Source organism: Rissa tridactyla, chromosome 22, assembly GCF_028500815.1.
Source record: "Rissa tridactyla isolate bRisTri1 chromosome 22, bRisTri1.patW.cur.20221130, whole genome shotgun sequence".
In the NCBI taxonomy this organism is placed as follows: Eukaryota; Metazoa; Chordata; class Aves; order Charadriiformes; family Laridae; genus Rissa; species Rissa tridactyla.
Genome location: NC_071487.1, coordinates 5,352,851 through 5,377,609, shown reverse-complemented (window position 1 = coordinate 5,377,609; position 24,759 = coordinate 5,352,851). Strand labels below are relative to the sequence as shown.

General features: G+C 52.7%; 1 protein-coding gene across 2 annotated transcripts in view; it reads left to right on the top strand.

Moving 5' to 3' along the window:
- Positions 1-23,964, top strand: part of MARCHF2 (membrane associated ring-CH-type finger 2) — a 40,983-nt gene extending 17,019 nt beyond the window's left edge. The window contains exons 1-4 of one of the 2 annotated variants that reach the window (XM_054182042.1): positions 928-3,927; positions 4,037-4,232; positions 20,414-20,623; positions 23,145-23,964. In XM_054182042.1, the coding sequence (XP_054038017.1) occupies positions 3,833-3,927; positions 4,037-4,232; positions 20,414-20,623; positions 23,145-23,303 (660 nt within the window). In that variant the 5' untranslated portion in view covers positions 928-3,832 and the 3' untranslated portion in view covers positions 23,304-23,964. Of the gene's footprint in view, positions 1-927; positions 3,928-4,036; positions 4,233-20,413; positions 20,624-23,144 lie in introns of those variants that run through there. The other variant, XM_054182040.1, reaches the window with a different exon arrangement.
- Positions 23,965-24,759: the final 795 nt, after the last annotated feature.

The following is a 24,759-nucleotide window of genomic DNA, read 5'->3' as shown; positions in this document are numbered from 1 at the left end:
TAGCAAAGGCCGTGTTCATGGAGGTGATTTGAGAGCTGAAAATGGAGCACAGCCCCTGTTCCAAGACAGCCGTGGAGTAAAGGCGTGGTGTCGATTTGCACCCCCAGGGTGTTCGTGTCGCAGGAACTGCGGTGTCCAGCTAGAGGGGACATGTGGCAGCTTCGTTTGCTCAGACTCTTCCTGACGTGACTTCTCATCGTGTATTTTGAGCAGCTTCCAGAGCAGAGGACACTTGGCAGCGTTGTTCAGTCCAGCTAGTGAGGCCGGCCACGTTTTGTGTTCGGATCCTGTCTGAACAGCTGTTATTTTTTTCAATGAATTTGGCCAAACGTTGATGAGGTGTGAAAGTGGTGACTGCAAACACTGGGGGAGGAAAGCAGGAGAGCCAGATGAGAGAACTAAGGCGAACGTAATTGCAGGATCTAGCAAACCTGGGGCAGGTCAATAAAAACGTGAGGGGAGCAGAGCTTGCTCTCTGACAACAGAGAGGCTTGGCGAGAAGATGCGCACCCCCTTAAAACTTGTGGAGGTGTAAAAAAACTGTGTGGGGAAACCTGAGATTACAGGTTAAAAAAGAAAAAAAAACCTCACAGGATTCCTCATGTGACTGTCTTCACGGGACAGCAGTTTGTTTGTTTTGGTGGTGGTGGATTTTTGGTCTCTTTGTTGCCAGCAAAGCGAAGGCAGGAGCAGCGTGACTGTACTGGAAGGTGGAATTAGTGACATGGTCTCTACAGCCTGCTGGGAAACTCTGTTTGAGGGTGTATTGTGTGGGAGGGCGACCAGGCTGGGTGGGGGGGGGGGGGGGCGGGCAGAGGAAGGAAGGGAAATAAGGTCTGATAAGAACTTTTTTTTTTTCTCGCACTGTCAGCAAATTTTTTTCCTTCTGGCCTGTTTGTTGGTAGCCAGTGCTGTATTAATGCACTGGAAATATGAAACTTCTCAAACAGGAAGAGAATGTATGAAGTATCTTACAAATGCTTTTGTTAGGAAATAACGGATGCGTGAGAGCGCTGGAGGCTTGGGGGTTTTTTTGGTCTGTCCCTAAGGCTCGGTGAGCGGGCTGTAATTTTGTCGTTCTGATACAGCACTGAGCTTTAGGGCAGTAAAGGTAACAGAATTGTCGAATAATTCAGATTGGGAGGGAATTCTGGAGGACGTCTGGTCCAGCCTGCTTTCAGAGGAAAGCCAGTTGCAAAGATGGATCAGACCGCTCAGAGACTCCTCCGATGCAGTGCTCGGTATCCCTGAGGATGGCGTTCCCACCACCCCTTCAGACTCCTGTTGCAGGGATTGTCCTGGATGAAGAAGTCCCGTAAATAAAAGGCACATGAAAATGAGGGGAGAACAAGGGTCAGTGGTTCACCTGTCATATGTGGCAAAGAGGAGGGGATGGTGCAGTGGGTGTACGTTGTTTCACAGCCCTAAATATGATAAAGAAGTCCAATTGGGATGAGATGAAACCAACCATTGAGTTGACAGTGGTAGAGGTCTCCTACGGTGCACCCGGAGAGGAGTCTTGCTCTCCTTTAGTGAGCTGATGTGCGCTTTCTTGCTGGCTCTTCTCTTCCCTTCATGTCCCACCAAGGCTTTTCCCCAGCGCGCTCCTTTGCCTTGCGCTGTGTTTCCGCGTCTCGCTCTTGCTTTCTGTTTTGTCTGGTTGCGCAAACTAATGGAAGTGGCGCTACCTCTTTTGAAGGTTGCGGATTGCTTGTCCTGACCGTTGTGTTGCAGTCCCACAAACTTCTGTTGCAGGCAGGTGAGGTTTTTTTTTTAAAGTCAGAATAGCAGCGGAGTGTGAACTGTGAGACGGGACCAGTGTGGCTTTTGTACTGTCAGCAACCTGTGGAAGAAGGTGACAGCTGATACAGCTCACCTGCATTTCAAGAGGGCATGCAATAGGGTGTTTGAAATAAAGATGTTCCTTTCTCACCTTCCCTCCCGCCCCCAGATCGGTGCAACTAGGGATGTAAGAGAACGGTTGTTGGGTGAAAGAAGTGGCTGGTTGGAAGGTGGGAAAGACGTGAGATACTAGTGAGTGGCTGGTTTCCATAGTCCAGGGAGGGGAGCCCTGCTTCGGGCCTCTGCTGTCCAGCGTTTTATTCCTAAATGATCTTGGTGAATGGCGAACGCTGAAGAGATGTACTGAATTGCTGAGAATAGCGAACTTTGGTGTCTGGAGCCATTTGAGGTTTCCCAGGGAGCCCAAGACATCCTCATGATGGGGCTGGCAGATGTGGCACAGGGCTTCTAGGAAACCTGTGCCTTCAGATGCCAGCTGGGATGCCCTTGGACCTAAAATACAGGCTAGAATAATGGGGGCACTCCAGTGTGCAGTGATGAAGAACAGTAGTCCAGGATTTACATACCTGTTCGTGGGTTTGGAGGAAGGAGATCTCGGGCCTGTGGTGGTTACGTGCAGCAGTAACCAAAAGGCAAATAAGATGCTAAGATTTAGGAAAGCCGCGAAGAACAGAACCCAGTCACTGCAAAACCCCCTGGTGTGCCTGCATCTTGAAAACTGTCGCTGTGGTCCCTGCAGCTCTAAAAGGGTGTTTTAGCAATGCAAGAGGTAAAGGGAAGGGTAGTGAAGGTGCTCAGAAAGGTGGACGTGTTTCTCTCTAAGGCATGACTGAATAGCCTAGGACTCTTCTGCTCGTGAAAGAGGTGACCAAACAGTCTGTGATGGAGGTCTGTAAATCTGGGGGGTGTGGAAAACATTGTCTTTTACAGGACAAGAACGAGGGGACAGTACACAAAACAAGCAAACGAAAGGTTTCAAGTGAAAAGGACCTGGTTGGTTGTGCAGCTAGAAAAAATCCTTGCTACGGGAGGACACTGGATGCCCTGAGTTTACACAGGCACAAAAAATTTACTTCAGTCTGTGATGGAAATTTGTCGTATGAGCGTCATCTGATCCACCTGAGCTAAGGGTTGCTGGATGCTGGAGCAGTAGCACTAACAGTCCGCAGTCAGTGGCGCCAGTTAGAGGCGTGAGGGAACATCTTGGGAAGGAACGGGTGGTTCAAGTGTGATCAGCGGTGCAGGCCACCTGTGGGGAAGGTTGCAAGTGTCTCTGAAAGCATTTGATACTTCTCTTGGTCTGATCTCTAGTTCTGTGAGATCCCAAGAGAGCAGATCTTGAGCACGACCAAAGATACTTGATTCTGTATTTGAAACCTCTAGCTAAGGAGGGGGTGAGAAATGGTGGTGGTTGGAGCACTGCGGTGTTAAAGGAGGAGCTTCTGCCGAGCAAACAACTGATCTCCCTCGACAAAGGTATTTCTGCGGCAAGTTAAAGCCCCGAGTGCTGCAGAACGGCTTTCTGTGTGGCGGTGTGCTGCAGGTAGGATGCTGGGTGAGTTACTGCACTGTGACGGGCAGAGGGTTTGTATGCGGAGAACTTAGTCTGGGTGACTGCTTGCCATGAAATACGTTGTGTCCTCGGAGAGCTGAGCTTCCAGGGTAAATGTGGTTGTGTCTTTAGATATCGCTCTTCCTTACGCAGTTACTGCTAAACCCAAGGTGCAGAGCGGAGACGGGGTGAGAGTGGGTAGGCGATCTGATAAATGCAACTATGATTGCAGACCTCTTGAGTGGCTCCAGGTGGCCGAGGGCACGCTGTGACTAGTGTGGATCGTCTGGCTTCACTTTGGGCTTCCGGATTTGCATCAGTGCTTCAGGGTTGGTTTCAGGTCCAGTGTCAGCCTGCTGTGAGCGGAGCCGGAGACTGTGGGACACGCGCGCTGCGGTCCCTTCTGTGGCTGAGTGCCAGCTTCTCTTGGATGTTGTGGTGCCCATCAACACGGCTTCCAGATTTTACTGACCTAAAATGTCCTGGGAACCTCCACACTCCCCTGAGACTGGTTTCTTGCTGCTTCGGAGAGTGGCAGTGTGCCAGGGAGGCTCTACCACGCGCTGCCCGCTGTGCGTGCGCCCTTTGGGGCCTTGGTGGGATCGGACCCCGTTCTCCGATGTGGCTGTTTCGTTCTGCCTGCTCTGACCGTGATTTCATTCTGTTTGTCTGCCTCTTTAGTGATGGTCCCATCTGTCGAATCTGTCACGAAGGTGGAAATGGGGAGGGACTGCTTTCCCCGTGTGACTGCACAGGAACACTGGGCACCGTGCACAAGAGCTGCCTGGAAAAATGGTTATCCTCCTCCAACACAAGTTACTGTGAGCTCTGCCACACAGAATTTGTTGTAGAGAGAAGACCGAGACCTTTGACAGAGGTACCGCTTTCTTCCTGCTTCACTTTTATTTCCTTACCATTTGAGAGAAAATGACTGATTTTTCCCTGCTGTCCTTGTGGTTCTTGCTGTCTCCTCCTCCTCGGAGTACCTTAGCACTCACAAGTTGTTTAGAGAGCTGAAGTGTCTTATCAGACCAAGTGATATAGTTGCAAAAATGCAGTAGCGATGTTCGGGGCAATTCTTGCCTGTGAACCCCCCCACGCTACCTACCAATGGCAGGCTGTGGGACTACAGAAAACGTTGCGCTTGTAGATATATTTTAATGCCTGAGCATCGAAACGCAAAGGTCAACACGCAACCGACTGAAACACAAAGCGCTCTGAAATTTTCTTTTTTCCTGTTAGTTTTAATCTTATCTCACGGTGTTACATTAGTGCAGCTCTCTTGCATGTGACTTTCATGTCATCTTCTACTCTGAAAAGTGAGATGTCGCGATTGCTGCTACTGTTCATAAAAGACCCATCCCCCCCTTGGCTAATATTGATCCGTGCTTCAAAGCCTTTGGGTCTTGCTCCTTCCTGCTGAACTGTAGTGCCCTGCTCCTGCCCTGTGTTTCCCCCAGTCGAAGGAGAAAGCACGACAAGACTCAGACAGTCCTTATAGTCGTCTTTGCATTCACCGTTGGGAGACCAGGTTCCTGGTGGGTCCGTCAGCCTCCCAGAGCTGGAACGTACAATCCAGGCTCTCGGTAGTGGGTTGGTTTGGTTTTGTTTATCATAAGGCTCTCTTCATTCCCCTGTTGAGGCAGTCTGCTGTGCTCACATCTCAGACTTTCTTTGGCCCCTGAAGTTTATAGCAGCTGCCTGTTATGAAGCCCTTTACATGTTGGGAACAAGGGCAGCTTGGACCAGGCCATCTTCTGACCTCAGAATTCAGTGTACATCCCCAAAGAGAGGAATAAGTAAATCAGTGAGTTACAGTACAAAAGGCTGTAACGGTTTGTTTTAGAAGAGGGTTTAATCTATCTAAATGTGTGAGTTGTGTTGGCAGGTGAGCAGGCGATGTTGATATGGCTACAGTTTCTGCTGGCGCTGCAGGAGCACGTAGGAGGAGGTTTCTGCCACACCTGAGGTCCAGCCTGGAAGATCAAAGCAAGGTCCTGCAGCCCTTGCTGCCTGCGCCCCATTCAGATCCCGTTCGCTGCCTGTGAAACATCAGGCAGGCTCTTCCGCGTCTGCTTGCTGCCGGCTAGGGCTTGGCTGTTCATTCAACACTATGTGCAACGGCAGGGAAGCGTCAGTCTGCAGGTGGGGATTTACAGTTAACAACTGTGGGAGCCCCCCCAGTCCTGCAGCCACCAGCAATGAGAGGAGTGAGAAAGCATCAGCTGGTGTCGCTACTGCAAATACTCCACGTCTTTGCCCGCACCCTGTCCCTGCAGGGTTTTTCATCACGGGCCTCCTGGGCTGTGTTTGGACTATGGCATATCGTTCTGGGTTTCAGAAGTTACGTTTGCTGTTTGTAGCATTTCAAACCAGTGCAAAGCAGCGCTGCTGCTGCTGCATTGCTGTCAGCGAGGCTGCAGAAGGAGGTCTGTGAGCTGATCGTTAACAACAGACTCCTGTTACCTGCCAGCTGTCAGAGGGTTGTGGGTGCCGGCCACCAGGAGTGTCTGTGTGGGGATGCGGGGGTTAATTCTGGCTTGTAACCGTGCCTGCCCTGGTCTGCTTTCTCCTTCCCCTTGCTCCATCCGTTAGATTAAAACTGAGTCGCAATTGCAATTCTAAGTTTCTTTTCCCATCTCTGTTTCCATTCCCATCAATTCTAGAGGTTATTTCCATTCCCTTCCCGCCTCCCTCTGGAAAGGATACCTGCCCCCTCCTCCTTCCCGCAGTCCCCAGCTCTCCTTCCCACACTCCCATCTCCTCTGGGTGCCCGGCGAGCCTTGGAGGGGGAGAGACGCCCCAACTGGGGAAGCATTCAAGCCTCAGCTTGCAAAATTGATATTCAGTTTTAATGATTGTTTAATCTACAACTGACTGCCACTGACTTGCCAGTCCCAGACAGGAGGAGGCTTTAGACTAAACCAAACCATGTATTTAGCAAAGCAATTTGGAGAAGAGCGTTACGTCGGTGTTGTCTGACTCTTATCGCTTTTCTCCCAGCTGCTAAAACATATAAAATGGCTCTTTGACCAAAAGCTCTCAAATGGTTGTTTCAGAAGTTGAAAACCGCTGCTTCAGAGCATTTGGGAAGGGCCAGATCTTGGCTTTGAGGACACAGTGCAGGCAAGCCCGGTAACAGGGAGCTTGCTGGGGCTTACGCAGGCCAAAATTTTGAGGTCAGGTTTCAGGTGGTTTAGCTTAAGAGCTAGTAAAGTATTCATGGCCAGAAACAAACATGTGGAAGTGTGTTTAGCTGCGATTCACAGATGGTGTAGCACCTCATAACAAGTACAGGCTTCAAAAACTACGTATTTGAATCAAAGCTCTAAGAGTGTATTTTGGAGGAGTTTCTCCTCTGACGCTGATGTCTGTGCCTCTGGCAGGCAAGAGGAGCTTGCTGGGACAGTGCGACAGGAAAGTCGTGGGTCCTTCTGTGTGCCTTCGTGTCTCTACTCCAAGGTGGATGAGTGAGCAGCCCAGGACAGTAAAATTTTAATTCTTGTTGAAATCTCTGAAGAGCCTCTCTGAGTTAGAGCCTGTGAGGGTATGGTGACCGACAAGCTCACAACCTCTGTGAGCTTTGAGAGGTGGTGGGTGGGCAGCATTTAATGATCCTCAGATGCAAGAGAAATGCCACTGCCTTTTCAGAGAGGAATAGACCCCTCAAGCTGTTACTGATGGCTGCCAAAGGCTTTGGGATGGGAATTCTTTCTTACTTCTCGTGTTTGGGGACTGTCTGTGAGCACAGCGAAGGGGATGATCTGCCCTGTTCTGCTCTCTCCTGTGTCTGCTAGGGGAGCAGCTTGCATACAGTGCCGTTAAAGCCTTGCGAGTTTGGAGGCTGGTAAGCGCTTGATGGAAAGTCGCCAGTCAGCCGCTGAGAGCGATTCCTGCCATGGAGAGGAGTCTAACATGCAGCTCGTCATCATCATACAGCCCGAGAGCAAGTTCCTTGCCTGCAGTGCATTGGCAGCGAGCTTTTTCCCTGGCTTGAGGAGCCGCCTTGTAGCCTGGTTTAATAAATCCCGTGGTAGCAGCCTGCTCTTGCTCTTTCCCAGGGGCCAGCAGTGCTGCCCCACCACGCCATGGAGCACCGCGAGCCCGCAAGAAGCCGCGCCGAGCAGCACGTGTGCGGAGGCCAAGGCAGGCGGGTGTGCCGGGTCTCCGTGCAACGCGGTTCAGCGTCGGCGTGTGCGCTGCGTGCCTGGCACATGGACAGGGAAGGGCCCCTGCTGGAGCGAAAGGGCTCACCTGGCTGGAAAGACCGCCCTGTTTTGTTGTACTACTTCCGCCACGCTGTAGAACGCTCTGATCCCTGCCTGGAGTCTGGGGAATCACGGAATCATGGACTTTTTCAGAGTTGGAAGGGACCTCTAGAGATCATCTAGTCCCGCTCCCCTGCTAAAGCAGGATTGTCCAGAGCACATCACTCAGGGCTGCATCCAGGCGGGTCTTGAAAGTCTCCAGAGAAGGGACTCCACAACCTCCCTGGGCAGCCTGGTCCAGGGCTCTGTCACCCTCGCCGTAAAGAAGTTTTTTCTCATATTTGATCCGAACTTCCTATGTTCCAGCTTGTGCCCGTTACCCCTTGTCCTGTTACTGGGAACCACTGAAAAGAGTCTGGCTCCATCCTCCTTAAACCCACCCTTTAGATACTTGTCAACGTTAATAAGGTCTCCCCTCGGCCTTCTCTTCTCCAGGCTAAAGAGTCCCAGCTCTTTCAGCCTTTCCTCATAAGGGAGGTGCTCCAGTCCCTCCATCATCTTTGTTGCCCTACGCTGGACTCGCTCCAGTAGTTCCCTGTCCCTCTTGAACTGGGGAGCCCAGAACTGGACACAGTACTCCAGTTGTGGCCTCACCAGGGCAGAGCAGAGGGGGAGAATGACCTCCCTTGACCCGCTGGCCACACTCTTCCCTATGCTGCCCAGAATTCCGTTGGCCGCCTTGGCAACAAGGGCACATTGCTGGCTCATGGATAATTTACTGTCTACCAAGATCCCCAGATCCTTTTCTTCAGAGCTGCTTTCCAGCAGGTCCACCCCTAACCTATACTGGTGCCTAAAGATGTCCTGGAGTTCGGTTTCTCGTTTTCCTTGGGAGCTGGGACAACCGCTCTGAGCTTCTGCACCACCGCAATCTGTGCTCCTCAGAAGCAGTGGCGACGAGCGTGCTCCGCCATGGGATGTTTGCTGGGGCTTTTTGTTCGCTTCGAGGCCAACTGAGGGAACACGGCCGCTTGCGGAAGCACGCCTGCTGTTAGCAGAGGCTCTGCGCCGCCTCTGCACTTCTTTTCCTCTGAAAGAGCTGATAACCACCTCGCCAGCTTGCCGGCACTTTCCATTAATACCCTCTGTCTGCACTCTGGTGTAATCTCATCCCCACGCAGACTGGGCCAAAACTCTTCACCAAATACTTCTGGGAAGTGTCATCCCCGAGTTGTTCATCTGTTTCTGAGAAGAGGGCTAGGGGAAGAGGCTGCTTAGTCATTTAAAAATGACATGGTTCCCTCAGCCACCTTCTCTGGGAAATTCTCTGCCCCTTTGCTGCGGGGAGAGGTGGGACCGTTCTGAAACTTTTGGGGAAGTGATGCTCGTGGGCGAGCGTGTGTTTTGGAACTCTGATAAAAATCCGCCGTTCACCAAGTTAAACTGGGAAGTCCAAACAGAAATTGGTGAGCAGAGGGGGATAAACGGGATGGAGAGCAGGACTGGGAACGATGCGGGAGCGTGCTTTATGGCAGTGGTGCTGATGAAAGGGTCTGTCCCAGGTGGGAAAGGTTCTCCAGGCGTCCTCGCTCTCTTCCGCTGACACGTGGCCACTGTGAAACCCACGAGACGATTAGGTGACATGCTGCCTGCCGATGTTGGGCCTCGCAGGAGAAAGCTGCCAGCGCTTGCTGTTTGCTCTGCTGTGTCCTGCCTTTCCAGCCTGGGGAGGCTTGGAGCTGCTCGTAGTGGCTGCGGTGGTCACTGGCCAGCGCAGCTGATCTCTGTGGGAATGGGCCATCGGCCCTGGGAAAAACGAGCTCTGTCTGTGTGTCTGAAGAGCCTTTGGAAGGAGAGAGGCTGAGAGCTGACTGGAGGCTGGAGGAGGCGTTTTGGTGAGCGCCGTAGGGAAGAAGCTCCATGGTCGAGTTGAAATGCTTCTGCGGAAGCTGCAGAAAGTTCTTGGAAGTCAGGAAATGCCACAACCAAAATTGCCTTAGTTTTTACTCCGGTCCTCTTGTATGTCTGCGTTACAGTGTGGTCTTTTCATGGTCACAGGCTGCGTTTTCCAGGATCAGTGCACGGGTGAAAGATGCCCACTGGATAACTTTGTTTATCGCGCTGTGTTGTGTGGCTCTGCTCTTGTTTCCCTGTTCACAAGACAAAGTTTATTCATTTCCCCGGGGGCTTCTCCGGGTACATGTTGCTGTGATATCTCAGCACCTCACAAACAGCACAAATTTAATTTTGCAGCCTCCTGTAGGGAGGAAAGAGAGCAACCTTGTTCAGCAGGGATTAAAGAGAGTTTTTTAGTGGAACTGGGTTTTTATTTTCTTTAAGCAGCCATTTATTTCTGTTGTGGTCTGTTCAATATAAAAATAGTAACAGCGTTTGCTGCCAGCGTGCCTGATCTCTGAACTGGGAGTGGGGGACTCGTCTGAGCCCGGAGCCAGCTCTGGCAGCCATGAGCTGGCCCGTGGGTGCGGAGAGGATATCTCCTGCAGTTCAGCCTGGTTCAGTTATTTTTTAACTAAGCAGCTGGTTGAATGCTGGGGAAAAAAAAAAAAAAACGCAAAAAAACCACGAAAGGCTTTTGTTAACTGTTAGACTGAGGTTGGTGGGCTGAGCACTTTTCTGGGGGCATGTTTTTGATGGGTGATGATTTGATGGGTGGACTCTTCGGTGGATAAGGAACTGACTGGCTGGTCGCATCCAGAGGGTGGTGGTCAAAGGCTCGATGTCCAGATGGAGAGGGGTGACAAGTGGTGTCCCTCAGGGATCCGTACTGGGACCGGTGCTGTTCAATGTCTTCATCAACGACATAGACAGTGGGATCAAATGCATCTTCAGCAAGTTTGCCGACGACACCAAGCTGAGTGGTGCGGTTGATGTGCCAGAGGGATGGGATGTCATCCAGAGGGACCTGGACAAGCTGGAGAGGTGGGCCCGAGCAAACCTCATGAAGTTCAACAAGGCCAAGTGCAAGGTCCTACACTTGGGTCACGACAATCCTCGTTATCAATACGGGCTGGGGGCTGACGTGATAGAGAGTAGCCCTGCGGAAAAGGACCTGGGGGTACTGGGGGATGAAAAGCTGGACGTGAGCCAACAATGTGTGCTTGAAGCCCAGAGGCCAATGGCATCCTGGGCTGCATCAAAAGAACCGTGGCCAGCAGATCCGGAGAGGTGATTCTCCCCCTCTGCTCTGGTGAGACCCCACCTGGAGTGCTGTGTCCAGCTCTGGAGCCCCAGCTCAAGAGGGACATGGACCGGTTGGAGCGGGGCCAGAGGAAGCCACAAAGATGATCCGAGGGCTGGAGCACCTCTCCTACGAGGACAGGCTGAGAGAGCTGGGGGGGTTCAGCCTGGAGAAGAGAAGGCTCTGGGGGGACCTTGGAGCCCCTTCCAGTCCCTGAAGGGGCTCCAGGAAAGCTGGGGAGGGGCTGTTTGCAAGGGCATGGAGCGACAGGACAACAGGCAATGGTTTAAACTAGAGCAGGGCAGGGTTAGATCAGACGTTAGGAAGAAGTTCTTTCCACTGAGGGTGGTGAGACACTGGCCCAGGTTGCCCAGAGAGGGGGTGGAGGCCCCATCCCTGGAGACATTCAAGGCCAGGCTGGATGAGGCTCTGAGCAACCTGATCTAGTTCAAGCTGTCCCTGCTCAGTGCAGGGGGTTGGACTAGGTGGCCTTTAGAGGTCCCTTCTGACCCAACACATTCTATGATTCTACATCGAAGATGGCGAGTTGAGCTGGGGAGGGTCTGTAGCCAGAGATGCAGGATGCTGCCACCACGGTGCGTGTGCTGTGAAAGGACAGAGTGGCTTTGGCTTGGCTCCCTGCAATGGTCTCCAGCACAAGAGGGTTGTGTACTGGTGCTCTCGAGGAGGAGCGTGGCCCCAGCAGAGAACGAGATGGCCAAGCCTTGGAGAGAGATGGTTTTCCAGTACTTGACTTTCCTACATCAATGTTAGTTTAATGCACATCTGTATGTTTACAGGGAAGTGAGCTGAATCCGTGAGACTCTAGCCAGCATGGCAGAGTCAAAAAGTGCAAAATAAGTTTCTGTTACCTGGAAGCAGATGTTCAGATGAAATGTTCAAACCGTAAGTTGCAGTGCATACAGCTTTCTTGGAACAGGTAGTTTCTTTGTTCTGATAATGTTAAACACAGAAAAAATGCAGTCACTGCCTAGGAAAAATCTGTGTATCTGCTGTGCAGAGCAGTGAAGAAGAAGGAGCGGAGGCCTTTGGAAATGGAGCATTGCTTTAGTCTACACAGCTCCTTCTCCCAGGCCACAGATGGTCACACAGTTCTCTAGCCAGGGTTGGGTTTATTTGCCCTAAATTTTTACACCTTAAATTTGCCTCAGCCAAACCTTGTTCTTTAGAGTCCTGTAGTTTATGGAGAGAAGGAAATGCCTCTTGTGATCTATTAGTTCCTGCCGCCTTAGAAACCTAACTTAGGACAGGTCAACCTGTCTGGAGGTCCCTGCTTTTTTCTGGCTCTGGGAGAACCAAGGCAAGAGCTGTCACAGGCAGCTCGTTGTACGAGTCTAAATAACCCCCTCTCTTAGCGTTCGCCCTTTCACATAAACTCCTTTCTTCAGGCGGCGGCTAAATCCGTCACAAACCTGTTTTCTCCTCCAAAGCGCTCTCCCCCCTGAAGATGCTTTGCTCTTTAGAATTTCAGGCAGAACCGCAGGGATCGAGACAGTTGGCGCTGTGTCGGATGCGACGTGTGTTTCTGGGAAGCAGTATCAAGGGTGATGCTGTGGCTTTGTTTCTACAGCCACAAGCGAGCGCTGTCCTGCGGCGCGCTCCTGCTCTCCCCGGCTGCCGCTGCCCGCAGGGTGAGGGGGGAGCACAGCTCGGTCAGTGTTTTGGGTGCCTGAGCCCATTCCTGCCCATTTCCCCTCTCTGCTTTCCCAGGTTACTAGCAAAAGTATTTCCTTTCCATGGCTGCCTGGTTTTGTGCATTTTGCTGTGGCGCTGACGCTCTCATTTCTCTTTTCAATTAATGAACTGCTTGTAAAGTGTTTTACCTTTAACCTCTTGTTGATTTTTGTCCCTTCTGAGTGTTTTTAAACGGGCTTCAAAGAAACACCACCTCTGCTCCCCAGAGACTCCTGTTTCAGGGCGCCTGCCCGTGCTGCGACTCCGCTTTGGTTTCCCGTCTCCCTCAGGAGCCGCCTCCTCGGCCTGGCTCGTGGCACGGTCCTGGAGATGGGCGACGGGCGCTGCGGGTCTGTGCTGAGCAGCTGAGGTCTCTGCGGGGAAATCATAGAATCGTAGAATGTGCTGGGTCGGAAGGGACCTCTAAAGGCCACCTAGTCCAACCCCCTGCAGTGAGCAGGGACATCTTCAACTGGATCAGGTTGCTCAGAGCCTCATCCAGCCTGGCCTTGAATGTCTCCAGGGATGGGGCCTCCACCCCCTCTCTGGGCAACCTGGGCCAGTGTCTCACCACCCTCAGGGTAAAGAACTTCTTCCTAATGGCTGATCTAACCCTGCCCTGCTCTAGTTTAAACCATTGCCCCTCGTCCTGTCGCTACATGCCCTTGCAAACAGCCCCTCCCCAGCTTTCCTGGAGCCCCTTCAGGGACTGGAAGGTCTCCTTGGAACCTCTTCTCCAGGCTGAACCCCCCCGGCTCTCTCAGCCTGTCCTCGTAGGAGGGGTGCTCCAGCCCTCAGATCATCTTCGTGGCCTCCTCTGGCCCCGCTCCACCAGGTCCATGTCCCGGGCTGGCAGCTTGGGCGGGCATCAAAGCAGCAGCTGTTCAATCCCAGCAAAATGTCAGTCCACGTTAAAGAGGAAGGATGTATTTCTGTGCACATATCCTTGGGAGAGGAACCTAGGGGTTACAGGACTCAGCTCGGAGAGCGGGCATGAATTTCTGGTGCTGAGGCCAAGGCTCTGGCTTGGCTAAAATTACCAGGATGTCGAAAGCCAACAGATCCTAGTGGTAAAAGCTAGCGAGTGTTCCGCATGACTCGTTCGTAATGCTTCTCTAAGCATATAATGCCTTTGCTAAAGCAAAACTCATTTGAGACAGCTCACTAATTCCAAAAAAGATTTCTCTGGTGAATCATTCACCACCGGAGCCGTTTAGCCACACCCGTTGTTTCTGTATTTCTGTCCTTGCGAGCAGCTCTCGTGATGGAGCCCCAAGAAAACTCTGCTGCCGTGTCTGCGGTGCTGGTGCTTTCCTGCTGTATGTGTGTTAACGTGCTGTATTTTAAAATGTCAGCTTTAGTAATACCTGCGTGTCCCTGCGCCTCTGCAAAACAGCTCCTTCCAAAGGGGTTACACAGTACAGGAGACTGCTATTTTTTCACTCCTACTGTTTTTCTTTGTGTTTTATTATGCAGTTTTGTTTTAATGATGCTTATTTTTCACTTTCACTTTTGGTTCACTTAAGCTGGATATTTTATATAGGTCAGTGGATTTTTTTTTTTTTTATTTTTTTGTCTCAGAAGGAAAGTCCGGCTTCCAAACACAACCATCGCCTGTAACAAAGCGGGTTTGAAATTCTCAGAGACGTTTGCTCGGCTGTTTGGGTCACGCTGCGGTATGGGACACCTCCCGTGGGTCTGCCACGTGCGGTCGTTCGGCCCCGTCTCACTACTCTCCCGTAGCTCCATAGCTGTGGGAGGTGCTGCTGGGGTGTCTCCAGTACAAGAAAAGTGAGGTTTGCAAGGAGCGATAGTGATATTCTTATTACTCCTGCTTATGTTATTCGGAAAAGAAATTTTGCCTCTGGGTGCAGCGCCTTGTGCAGCAATCGCTGCCCCCCCCCCACCTTGCAGTTCAGAGAACTGAGATGTGACGTAAACTCTCTCCCACCCTTTCTCCAGCCTTATCTTCCTCACAGACAGACTTTTTGCTTTTCTTGAACTCTTCTGTGAACTCACTGCACCATTCTCTGTCTCGTCTGCGCTCCCGTAGGCCCTTCCCCAGTTTGCCTCTCTCCTTTCTCAGTGCAAGCCTACGTTAGACTCCTGTATCTAGTGAAAAACAAATCACTCTTGGCTCCAGCTGAGTCCCATTCCTCTCTCGTCTTTTCCTTTCTCTCTTTGCTTGCATTTGCTGTCTGGAGATGCTTTTCTCAGATGCCACCCTAGATCCTCTTGGTATTTCTCAGTGCAGTCCCTGGCACTGCTCTGCAAACACGGAAATGGCCTCTTTGGGGCCAAAACTAAATACTTCATCCCTGCGCTCTCGGCACTTCCCAGCGCTAGGCTCTTCCTTACACGTCCATCTTCACCGCTTCGTCCAGCCCTGTTTGCGCCCTGAGGATCATGGGGACCTGCTACCCGTGGGGTTTGTCTGAGGTGCCGTGATCTCCTATTTGTGCACGTTGTGGCGTGGCATTTCCCGTGGTGACGCCAACGGCAGAAGCGCCTGCTGCGGTGTAGGAAAGTGTCCTGGTGACCTGCAGCGCTGCTTGGGTTGGTTTCTCTCCTGTCCACCGTTTCTAGCGCTCCTGCAGCTCTTGCTCTCCTTGGGTCAGCCCAGCGCCCTGTGCTTCACAGTGGCTGGAGCTGGGCTGGGTGCTCGAGTGAAGGACGGCGTTCGTGCCCGTACAGGGAGAGATTCGGCTTGTTTGAGGTTTGTGGAGCATCAACCGCTGGTGGTTGCGCCGTGGGGAGAGGAGGATGAGGAGGGGCAGCTTTGCTCTGCAGCATTTAACTGCTTGGCTTGCAGGGCTAGGGGTGTTTCTGGGTCTTGGCTTCCTGAACTCCGGGTACTCTGCCAGAAAATCCCTCCCCACCTTGGTAAAGGAAATGGGACCGTCCTGCTGGGGCTGCCCGTGGAGCTCGGTGGCCTGCAAGGAGGTTTTAATAGATGCCGAGAGAAGGGACGTGATGGTCCCTCTTCTGAAGCTGCGTTTTTGCTTCGACACATTTCTCAGGGCAGGGACGGGGCTAATCGTGCCGCTGTGAATCAAGGTCATGTTTTTCTTTCTGGCTTACATAGCCAGGCAACAGGTCAGCAACGAAAGGAGAGTCAACAGGCGCCTGAGCCTAACAGGCTAACTGTTTGGTGGACGGAAAGGACACGGGATGTTTTGTAACGCAGCTGGCTTTACACAGCCAAATACTGTTGTTGCTGTGGCTTGCGTCATCCTGTAGCTGTGAAGCACAGGGGGAACTGTGGCAGGGTCCGCTGGTGGGTCTGGCAGGTCGCGCTGGTCCTGAACGGTGCTCACCAGAGACCTGGGAACGTGCTGGCTGGAGGCTGCTGGTCCCACCGGTGCTGGTACCGCACTGCGCTGGTCCCACGTGGCATGGGGCTGCTGTTGGCTGGCATGTGAGGGCTAATAACAGGGGCTAATAGCTCACAGCCACGTATGTTTTGCAACACAAGGTGAGTGAGCTCTAAAAATCAGTAAAAGCTTGTTTTAAAACACTCATTTATGACCCCCCAGAAAGACTGCAAGGTGCTGAGCATTGCTGGGGCAGCCCCTCATCAGTCCATTCCTCTTGGTCCCAAGTGGCAGAATGCAGCCCAGCTCCGAGACATACGGAGCAGCAGGTGCTGTGGTGGACTATCTGGGAGACTGCTCTGTTACACTTCGAGCTCTGCTTTTGGTTTCCAGAGGAACTGATGAGGTCCTGGTACCTTTTTCGGCATGCCTTCCTCCTGCGTTCCATCACCTGGGGCTCACCCTTGTTTCATCGGCACTGCAACACCCAAAGATCAGGTCAATGAATCATAGAATGGTTGGGGTTGGAAAGGACCTTAAAGATCATGTAGTTCCAACCCCCCTGCCCTGGGCGGGGACACCTCCCACCAGCCCAGGCTGCTCAAAGCTTCCTCCAGCCTGGCCTTGAACCCCTGCAGGGATGGGGCAGCCACAACTTCCCTCGGGCAACCTGTTCCAGTGCCTCACCACCCTCACAGGAAAGAATTTCTTCCTGATAGCCAATCCAAATCTCCCCTCCTTCAGTTTGAAACCATTACCCCTTGTCCTCTCATTATACTCCCTGATCCAGAGTCCCTCCCCATCCTTCCTGTAGGCCCCCTTTAGGGACTGGAAGGGGCTGGAAGGTCTCCGCGGAGCCTTCTCTTCTGCAGGCTGAACAACGCCAGCTCTCTCAGCCTGTCCTCACAGCAGAGGGGCTCCAGCCCTCTGATCATCTTTGTGGCCCTCCTCTGGAGCAGTTCCAACAGGTCTGTGTCCTTCTTGTGCTGAGGACTCCAGAGCTGGACACAGCACTCCAGGTGGGGTCTCACCAGCGCGGAGCAGAGGGGCAGAATCACCTCCCTCGCCCTGCTGGCCACGCTTCTTTTGATGCGGCGCAGGATGCAGTTGGCTTTCTGGGCTGCCAGCGCACATTGCTGGCTCATGTTGAGCTTCTCGGCCACCAGCACCCCAATGGTGATGATACTTATCATCATGGGTTCAGGTCCTTCCACAGCCCTGCTGATCCCAATAGAAAGAACATCTGGGAAAGCCTCAGGATCGTGCTAGTGAACAAAGGAATATTCCTGGAATAACTTCTTGTCGCACAAGCAGGGAGAGGTGGTTTGCAACAGGGTGCTCTGGGACCCAGCTTATAGCCGAAGTGGGCAGCAAGCAGCCAGCTCGTCCTCTTTCCCTTTAGTCTCGCACGTGATCGCAGCATGGAAGCAATTGGTTTTGGATTCGGCCTGGAAGAAGTCCAGGTTGTGCTTTTGTTGCTTTCCCATGTTTACTTGATAGTTTTCCCTACAAAAATTGTTTAATCTGACTGACCACTTTTTGGATTGTTTGCAAGGCTTATTTTAAGTCCCGTATGCGCTAACGTGCTACTGTGCCAGAAACCCTGCGCCCTTAGGGTGGCTTATTGTATTCTTTTTTTACTGTGTCAGTGCATATTGGCACTACTTCAAAAGGAAATAAATTTGCTTCCTGCCTTTACATGTTTGGCTCCCATCTTAGGGAGGAAGAAGGAGTTTCAAAGGTCACAAGGAATATAAATAGAATAAAGGGCAGTAAAATACCTATCTGCCTGCGGTCCCTGAGATTCTTATTGTACAGGAGACAGGGTGCTCTGGGATTGCTGCTGGAGGGCTGTTGGTCTGGTCGGGGTCGTTCAGCATCCCCCGGAGTGCTGTGTAGCTGGGGCAGCCGGGCACACGGCCCTGGGTTCAAATGATGGGGCTGCCAGTGCACTCTTTGTCGGAGCGGCTTTGCTGTGTAGATGAGTTGCCGTCCACCCGCGCTTCCTCTTAGGGTGGCTCAGGACTGCCTGTGTGGTCCTTATCTTCCCCGTGCAGCTCATCGCCACTAATCTCCTCGGCAGAGCCGCACAAGGGGTGACTTGCAGGTCTGCCTCCCTTCTCCCAGCTCCTCCTGTCCAAACCACGGTTGTGCCTGCTCTGAAATTTCCTTCTGGCTGCCTGGCCATCAAGTCATGCTCAGGAGGGCTTTAAAAATGCTTCCGACTTGTCCTCTGTTATTGCAGGAGTGTTACTTGGTCCCCGGATCTGTCTGCGCTCTTCAGCTCCCAGCTTGCTCTCCATTTTTACTTGTTCTTCCTCTGTTTGGGTCTCTCAGATGCTTCAGGTCACATCTCTAACATACCTTGCTTAGGAGTGCTCCCAGCTGAAATTGCTGGCCGGGCTCTGACCTGCTGCTGCAGCGTCCTCTCCTCCGTTCTTGGCCAGCTGGGTGTCCCATCGCAGGTGTCTGCAGAGCGTGCTCTGGCCACCCCAGCCACGCTACTGTTCCTTGCCCAGATTTGCCATCTCCCCCTTCTCTTTCCCATTTCAATGAAAGTTGTCTGCACTTGTCATCCCATCCTCACCCCTCTGCTGTGTCTTCCTGTACATCCCTCGCGTTAGACCGCTCTGTAGTTAAACCTGCACTAACTTGTGTGCACCCTCCGGGCCAACACTTCCCGCTTGCCTTTCTGGCTAGCAGTGTCCTCCGGTGACCTGTGCTCTGTTTGACCAGTGGGGTCTCATTAATTTCTTGCATGCCTGCCACCACCCCTTCTGTATTGCTCTTTGAACTGTGGTTTCCCGTGTAGGGAAGGAGCTTTAGTTCTCAGACAGGTCCCTTTTCATGCTGCCGGTTCAAAAGTGGGCACCCTGCTCCAAGTCTGGCAGTAGGACATGTCTCCCTGGCCCTGGCTGCCGTAGGGATAGTCCCTTCCTTGCTCTGACTGTGCCTTTTTGATCATGTTCTCCAATTTTTTATTTTTTTTCTTTTTTTTCGAGAAAAAAATAGTTCTAAATGAGATCAGTCATCCTCGTGCAGGAAAGAAGGCAGGATCTGGCCGCCCAGCATACGGAACTGCCAGTAAAAATGGGCTGTAACAACTCTGCGTGCTGGTAGGAACCACAGAACAGCTGCTTGCTAGTCTACAAAAAAAAAAGGAAAGGAAAGGCTGAAAATAGCATAATGCCAGGAAAACTAGAACAATTGCTGTTGTCAAAGTCAGGCATCTAAAATGAACCCAAACTAGAAGCGAGCTGGGGCTCCTAACGGTAGTGAACGTTTCGAGCTCTCCTGTTGAGGGAAACCTGCCTGCAGCAGAGCTGGCTTCGTTCTGCAACCTGCAAATTTTTGCGAGCTGCAGGAGAGAAGCCTGTTGGTAACACAGAGCAACGTGCAGTAACCTCCACCGCAATGGGTCAGTTGCTGCCTGGGAGGCAAGAAAGCAAGCCTGAAAATGGGAAGGAATACACCAGAATCGGCTCGGTCCTGGTCCTGGCAGGTCTCTCCTGCCTGTAAGGTGGTGGCCAGCAGATGGCCACCAGCAGGGGAAAGGTCTTAGGGATTTTGCAGTCGTGAAGGTGGAGTTTTCAGCAGCTGTGCCTGTGTGATTGTGCCTCATCCCTTCGTGGTCGCTGTGATCCACTGAGATCTGGGAGAAAGCACCGGGGGATCTTCCCCCGGCCAGCCGAGCTCCGTGTCCCTCCTCACCTGACACTCCCGCTGCTTTCTCTTTAGAAACAGTCAGAGACTTTCTCTGTGAGAAAGATGCAGATTTGGGCAGAGGTTGTTCCGTCAAAGAAAATGGGTCTGTGTTACCTTCCTCTGCCGGGGCCAGCCCAACACCGCGGCCCCTGGGCTGCTGTCCTGCTTTGTCTGCTCAGGTGCAAAGCTTTCCGCTGGTTATTCCCTTTCAATTTTTTTTTCTCCAGTCTTTTGGTTTCTTAGTCGCTGAAGCGGTATGCTTTTTTTCCTTCTCTGTCACCATCTCGGCGAAAACACTGGGTGCACGGGTGTTTGCATTGCCCACCGGCTGGGCGCCGGGCTCGCTCACGCCCCGAGGACCCTCGCGAGCGCTCCTTCTGCAGGGCTGTCGTGTACAGTCTCTCGGGTGGACCTGGGCATTTCAGATTTGATTTAAAGGGGACGCGAAACTCTAAAATGCCACAATTCTCCACAAGGAACCAGAGGGCTGGATTTGGGACGGCTGCCCTTAAGGCTTGGCCCGGCCACAGACTCCACTGCCCCAGTTTCCGATAAGCCCCTACACCAGTTGCAGAGTCCTGGGTATGTTTCTATCGAAGCTCAATCCAAGACCTGACAGATCTTTACTAAGCCAGGCTTTAGTGAACCGACCTCCATCTCTCTGCAAGCTGCGGCCTGCTCCTCGCTGCTCCACGGGAGAGCCCAGGCAGCTCCTGTGTTTACCGCTGCCTTCCCCTGCACGTATTCTTCAGTTTTGCTTTTCCCTCGTTGGTTGTTAAAAACGTACTCGATGCTCTCTGTTTGCGTGAGTTAAGTGTGTGCTCCGAGGTATGTGCGGACTGCAGAGAGCATGTGAGAGCTTCTCAGCATAGCAGTCCTGTTTCGCTAGCGCTCTGCGTGCTGCTGACTGATGCCCTTTCTCCCTTCCTTCCTGCAGTGGCTGAAGGATCCCGGTCCCCGCAATGAGAAGAGGACCCTTTTCTGCGACATGGTGTGTTTCCTGTTCATTACTCCCCTGGCGGCGATCTCTGGCTGGCTGTGTCTGCGCGGAGCCCAGGATCATTTGCAGTTCAACAGCCGACTGGAGGCCATCGGACTCATAGCACTAACTATAGCACTTTTCACAATTTACGTCCTTTGGACGCTGGTAAGTGTCTGCTGCCCAGAGCCTTCTTTCTGTTCAAAAGGGAGAGCGAAACGCTGGGGCGCGCCATGTTGATGCAGCCAGCTGTTTCTGACTCCCCTTGTGAGAAAAACCTTGGGCTCTTTCCCTTGAACGCCCATTTAATTATCTTCAAATGGGAGGTGCTGAAGTTGTTGCTGAGAATGAGAAACCACTTCCTGATCATCTGCTTTCCAGATTGACGTGGGAGCCGTGTTCCCCGGGGTGCCACGGACCCAGGCGCGGACGTGCCCAAGTGTGGCTGGGGCTGGGTGGGAAGGGCTGGGGCTGGGGCTGGGCAGCGGTCCAGCTCTTGTGCCTGTTCCTACGTTCAAGAAGAAACACAAACTTGGTACCTGGGTGGTTGAGGGGGAAAAAAAAAACATTCGGAAAATGTTTGACCCCAAAATAATCTGCCATCACTTCCCTCCGTGCTTTGTGCCACCCGGCACAGGTTGGCCAGGCCTGAAGGAGGTGCAGACTGGCCGCTGGGGGTCTCTCACAATTAAACGAATTCCTACACAGTGGTTTTAAGATGTTGGTAGCACAGAAGGGTGTGTGCAAGGAACACGCTGGCCCTGGGGAGATCTCTGACTTCTCTCTTATAGTGGGCTTTTGGACTCGACCCCCGAGCTAAGGCTGGGTAGCCAGCCTGCCCTGGCCCACTGCTGCGGCTGTGCAGCTGCGCCGTCGGGGTTGGAGGCGCCGGGGATTAGTGGGAACCTGCACTTGACACTGGGCATTGAACCGATCCATGCTGGGAAAGACATTCCCGCAGATGCCTCGCTTGGCATCTTTTTGGACATGCTGCCTTGGGCAGCCAGGAGCTTGCAGCTGGAGCGGGTCCAGAAGAGCAGGAAGGCGAATGTGAGTTTGCTGTGTAGCACATCCATGAGCGCTGCCGGCTGGGAGCCCGCAGGAGCGGCTGGGCTGGGGAGCAGCTCCCGAGCCCTCGGGGCTCCCCCGGCCCCGCTCTCTGCAGGGGCTCCCAGGCCAGGCACTTCCCTCTGGTTTCAGTTCTTCCATGTGCTGTTGCTGGGTGGGTTTCTGGGTTTGCATCTTCATTTCAGCTCTCCTGTTCAAAGCCCTCGCTGTGCTCATGCCCTTTTCCAGGCGGCTTGCTGGGAAGCACTATTTTAGGAAGGGAAAAAGTGCAGTTGCTGGAGGAGAAATAGCAAGACCCCAAAAAGCTGGCGGTGGAAACGCCACGGCCCGTTGTCCTGCCATCTCATGCTCTGATCTCTCTGAGTCCCAGCTTTCCCTGGGGTTAGGACATTCCTCGCAGCTCTCCCAGACGGACCGTTAGCTTCCCATTCACCCGCTGTCTCTGAAGACTGTGAGATGCATTTCCTTCTTGTTTATGGGCAAAAAACCTTATTCCCACTGTTGTCCCTCTACAACAGGAAAAAAATGCATAGATCAATGAGCTAAATTACCTCAATGCCATGGCACAGCTCCATTTCTCGTAGCAGATGTCTGAGACCTATCCAAAAGTAATAGGAATACTGACTTTTCCTTGTCGGATGTACTTCCGGGTACTTCCTACCTTTACAGAGTATGAAAGCCTGGTTTTGTTGAGTGGCTGACTGGATTCAGTATTTAGTTTTCTGGCTCACAGTTTCTAGGAAAAGAAATTAAAATAAATGGGAGGGAAATACATGCTGGTTTTATTCCTTCCTGAAGAAATTCTAGAAACGTTTAGTTTCAAAGCTAAGGAATCAGCAGGAACCATGAAGGGAAAAAAAAAAAAAAAAAAAGCTGCGGTGGTGTTAATGATTGCAAAAGGCCAGGGGAAGGAGTCCAGCCCGCGGGGGAAGCGCAGCTCCAAGCTCGCCCTTACAGGGCTGCTCCGAAAGCGCAGGGCCGGCTCACGCCTCGGGGCCAGGCTGGTTCAGGTCCCCTGCAGCTTGTGCGTTCTCTCCCCTCTCCCTCCGGCCGGACAACTCTCCCAGGCGTCGGCGTTGTCGGAAAAACTGAGTCCAACCGATGCCCTGTCGTCGCAGGCCAAGGCGAGACGGCTTTTGCAAAGGGTGGAGAGGGTGCCCCAGGACCTGTGAGATGGTTGGAGGCTGGTTGGGTTCAGCCCTCTGGGGCTGCTCCTGTTGAAAACCCCTTGTTTCGCCCAGAGGAGGTGCTCGCTTCAGCGCAGCGCTGGGGCGGAGGGGCGCGTTGTGGTCCCTCCTTGACACATCTCACCGCCTGGTACCCAAAGCAGCTGAGCAAACTCCGTCCCTCTGTCCTGCTGCCCCCCTTTGTCTGTGCTGTGCTCAGCCTGGTGTTACCAGGAATTAATTGATTCCTCAGCAAAGGCTTGGGACGTGGAGTGTGCCAGAGTGTTTCAGGGTCGGTGCTGTCTCCCTTGGCCGGGGATTGCTGGTGGATTGACAAGGAATATGCAGCGAGCACGCGGAGGGTGGATGGGTGACTGCTTCTCACCGGCCCTCTGCGGGCTCGGGCACTCGTGATGGGGGTTCGGTAACCAGACCAATGCGTTATCGCCCACCAGGTTTCGTTCCGCTACCACTGCCAGCTGTACTCGGAGTGGCGAAGGACCAACCAGAAAGTCCGCTTGATGATCCCAGCCTCGCGGAGCCCTCACCCCCTGCCCCACTCCCTCCTCTCCGCCAAGCTCCTGAAGAAGACCGCGGATGAAACTACCGTCTGAGCCCTCCCTCGGCCGCTGCGCCCCGTGGCTGCTGGGGTGAGGGCAGCCCTTCGGGGCTGGCAGAAGCAAAGAGGGTCAGGCGTCCCCCTGCGTGCGCAGGAAACGCGGCAACTATGGAGGCACTAGAAAGCAATCATCCCACCCGAAGGGACTTTGCGGTCAGCATGTACTTTATACTACAGCAAACAGACAGATAATCAACATCTGTCATGTGAAACGGCTCAAAAGAGCCAGATGGCAGAATATGCCTGTCTGCAGGGACACTTTCCTATAACTAAATACCATACATGGAAAATATCTCCCTCTATATATATATATATATATATCTATATATAATATTATTTTTTAATCGCCGTGCATATTGTGTTTCAGTCTTTTTGCGTTGATGTTCTAAGCTTCAGTATAGAAGCTGGCAGCCTGATCTCATTCAGAGGTTAAATCTATGCCTTTTCTGCAAATGAGCGTATAAAGAACACTTTTCATCGACCGTTCTTGAAAGTCCCCTTCTCCTTTGCACTAAATTGGTTTTGATAATACTGCAGCAGCCTTTCCCATTACTCTTTGGTCTCTTTTTTGGTGTTTCTGTCCTTTCTAGAAAGTTGTGTGTTTTTAATAATTATTATAATCCCAGAAGGAGTAAAATGACGTAATACCGAATGGAGACATTTTGTATTGTAAAGTACTGTAATTTTGAGAATTTCAAAATATGTTTCAAAATGGGGAAATCTCTTCCTGTGCAGACGTGATCTCACAACATGCTTTCCTTGGAGATCCTGGCTCATCCCCAGGACTTGGATGCACTCGCCTCAGTATGTCTGGCAAAGGTAGATGGAGGATCTGCGGGTGGGAAGCGATGGCTCGTACTAGCTAAACGCACCATTGCCTTTTGCTTTTCCAAGATTCAGAAAGGAGCTTTCCTGATCCCAAAGAGAGCGAGTTGGGAGTCCCTGTTCCCTCGTGTCCGTTCACCACCCTGAGGCTGGACCTCTCGCCTGTGGGTTACACGCGTACCCTGTGGGACAGGCCGTGCTCGCCGGCCGCTCGGCGGGACACAGGTGGTCTCGGCTGTCGCCGTGCGCTTGATTTGCACATTCCTCGGCAGCAGCTGGAGGAGCCGCTGTGGTTTGGTTCATCCCTGGAAGCGCTGCCTGCCTGTTCCGTGTCCTCTAGTGAAACACCCCAAGTTCGCTGGTTCCCAGAGAACAGGCGCTGGGTCCCTTCTCCTGTGGGGCTGGCGTTCCTCCTCCTCCTCCTCCTCCTTCATCCACCTGCATTCCCAGCACATCCAGCTAACAGACCCCTCTCTCTCGGGGTGTCCAATCTGCCAAGGGTCTCCCTGAGTTTGGCTTCAGTCCGTGCCTCTCTGCTGCCTTCCCACCCTGCCAGACGATGCCTGTGCTTGGCGCTGGGCGTTCCTGAGCCCAGCGAGTGGAGCAGGCCGTAAGGACGCCCTCGG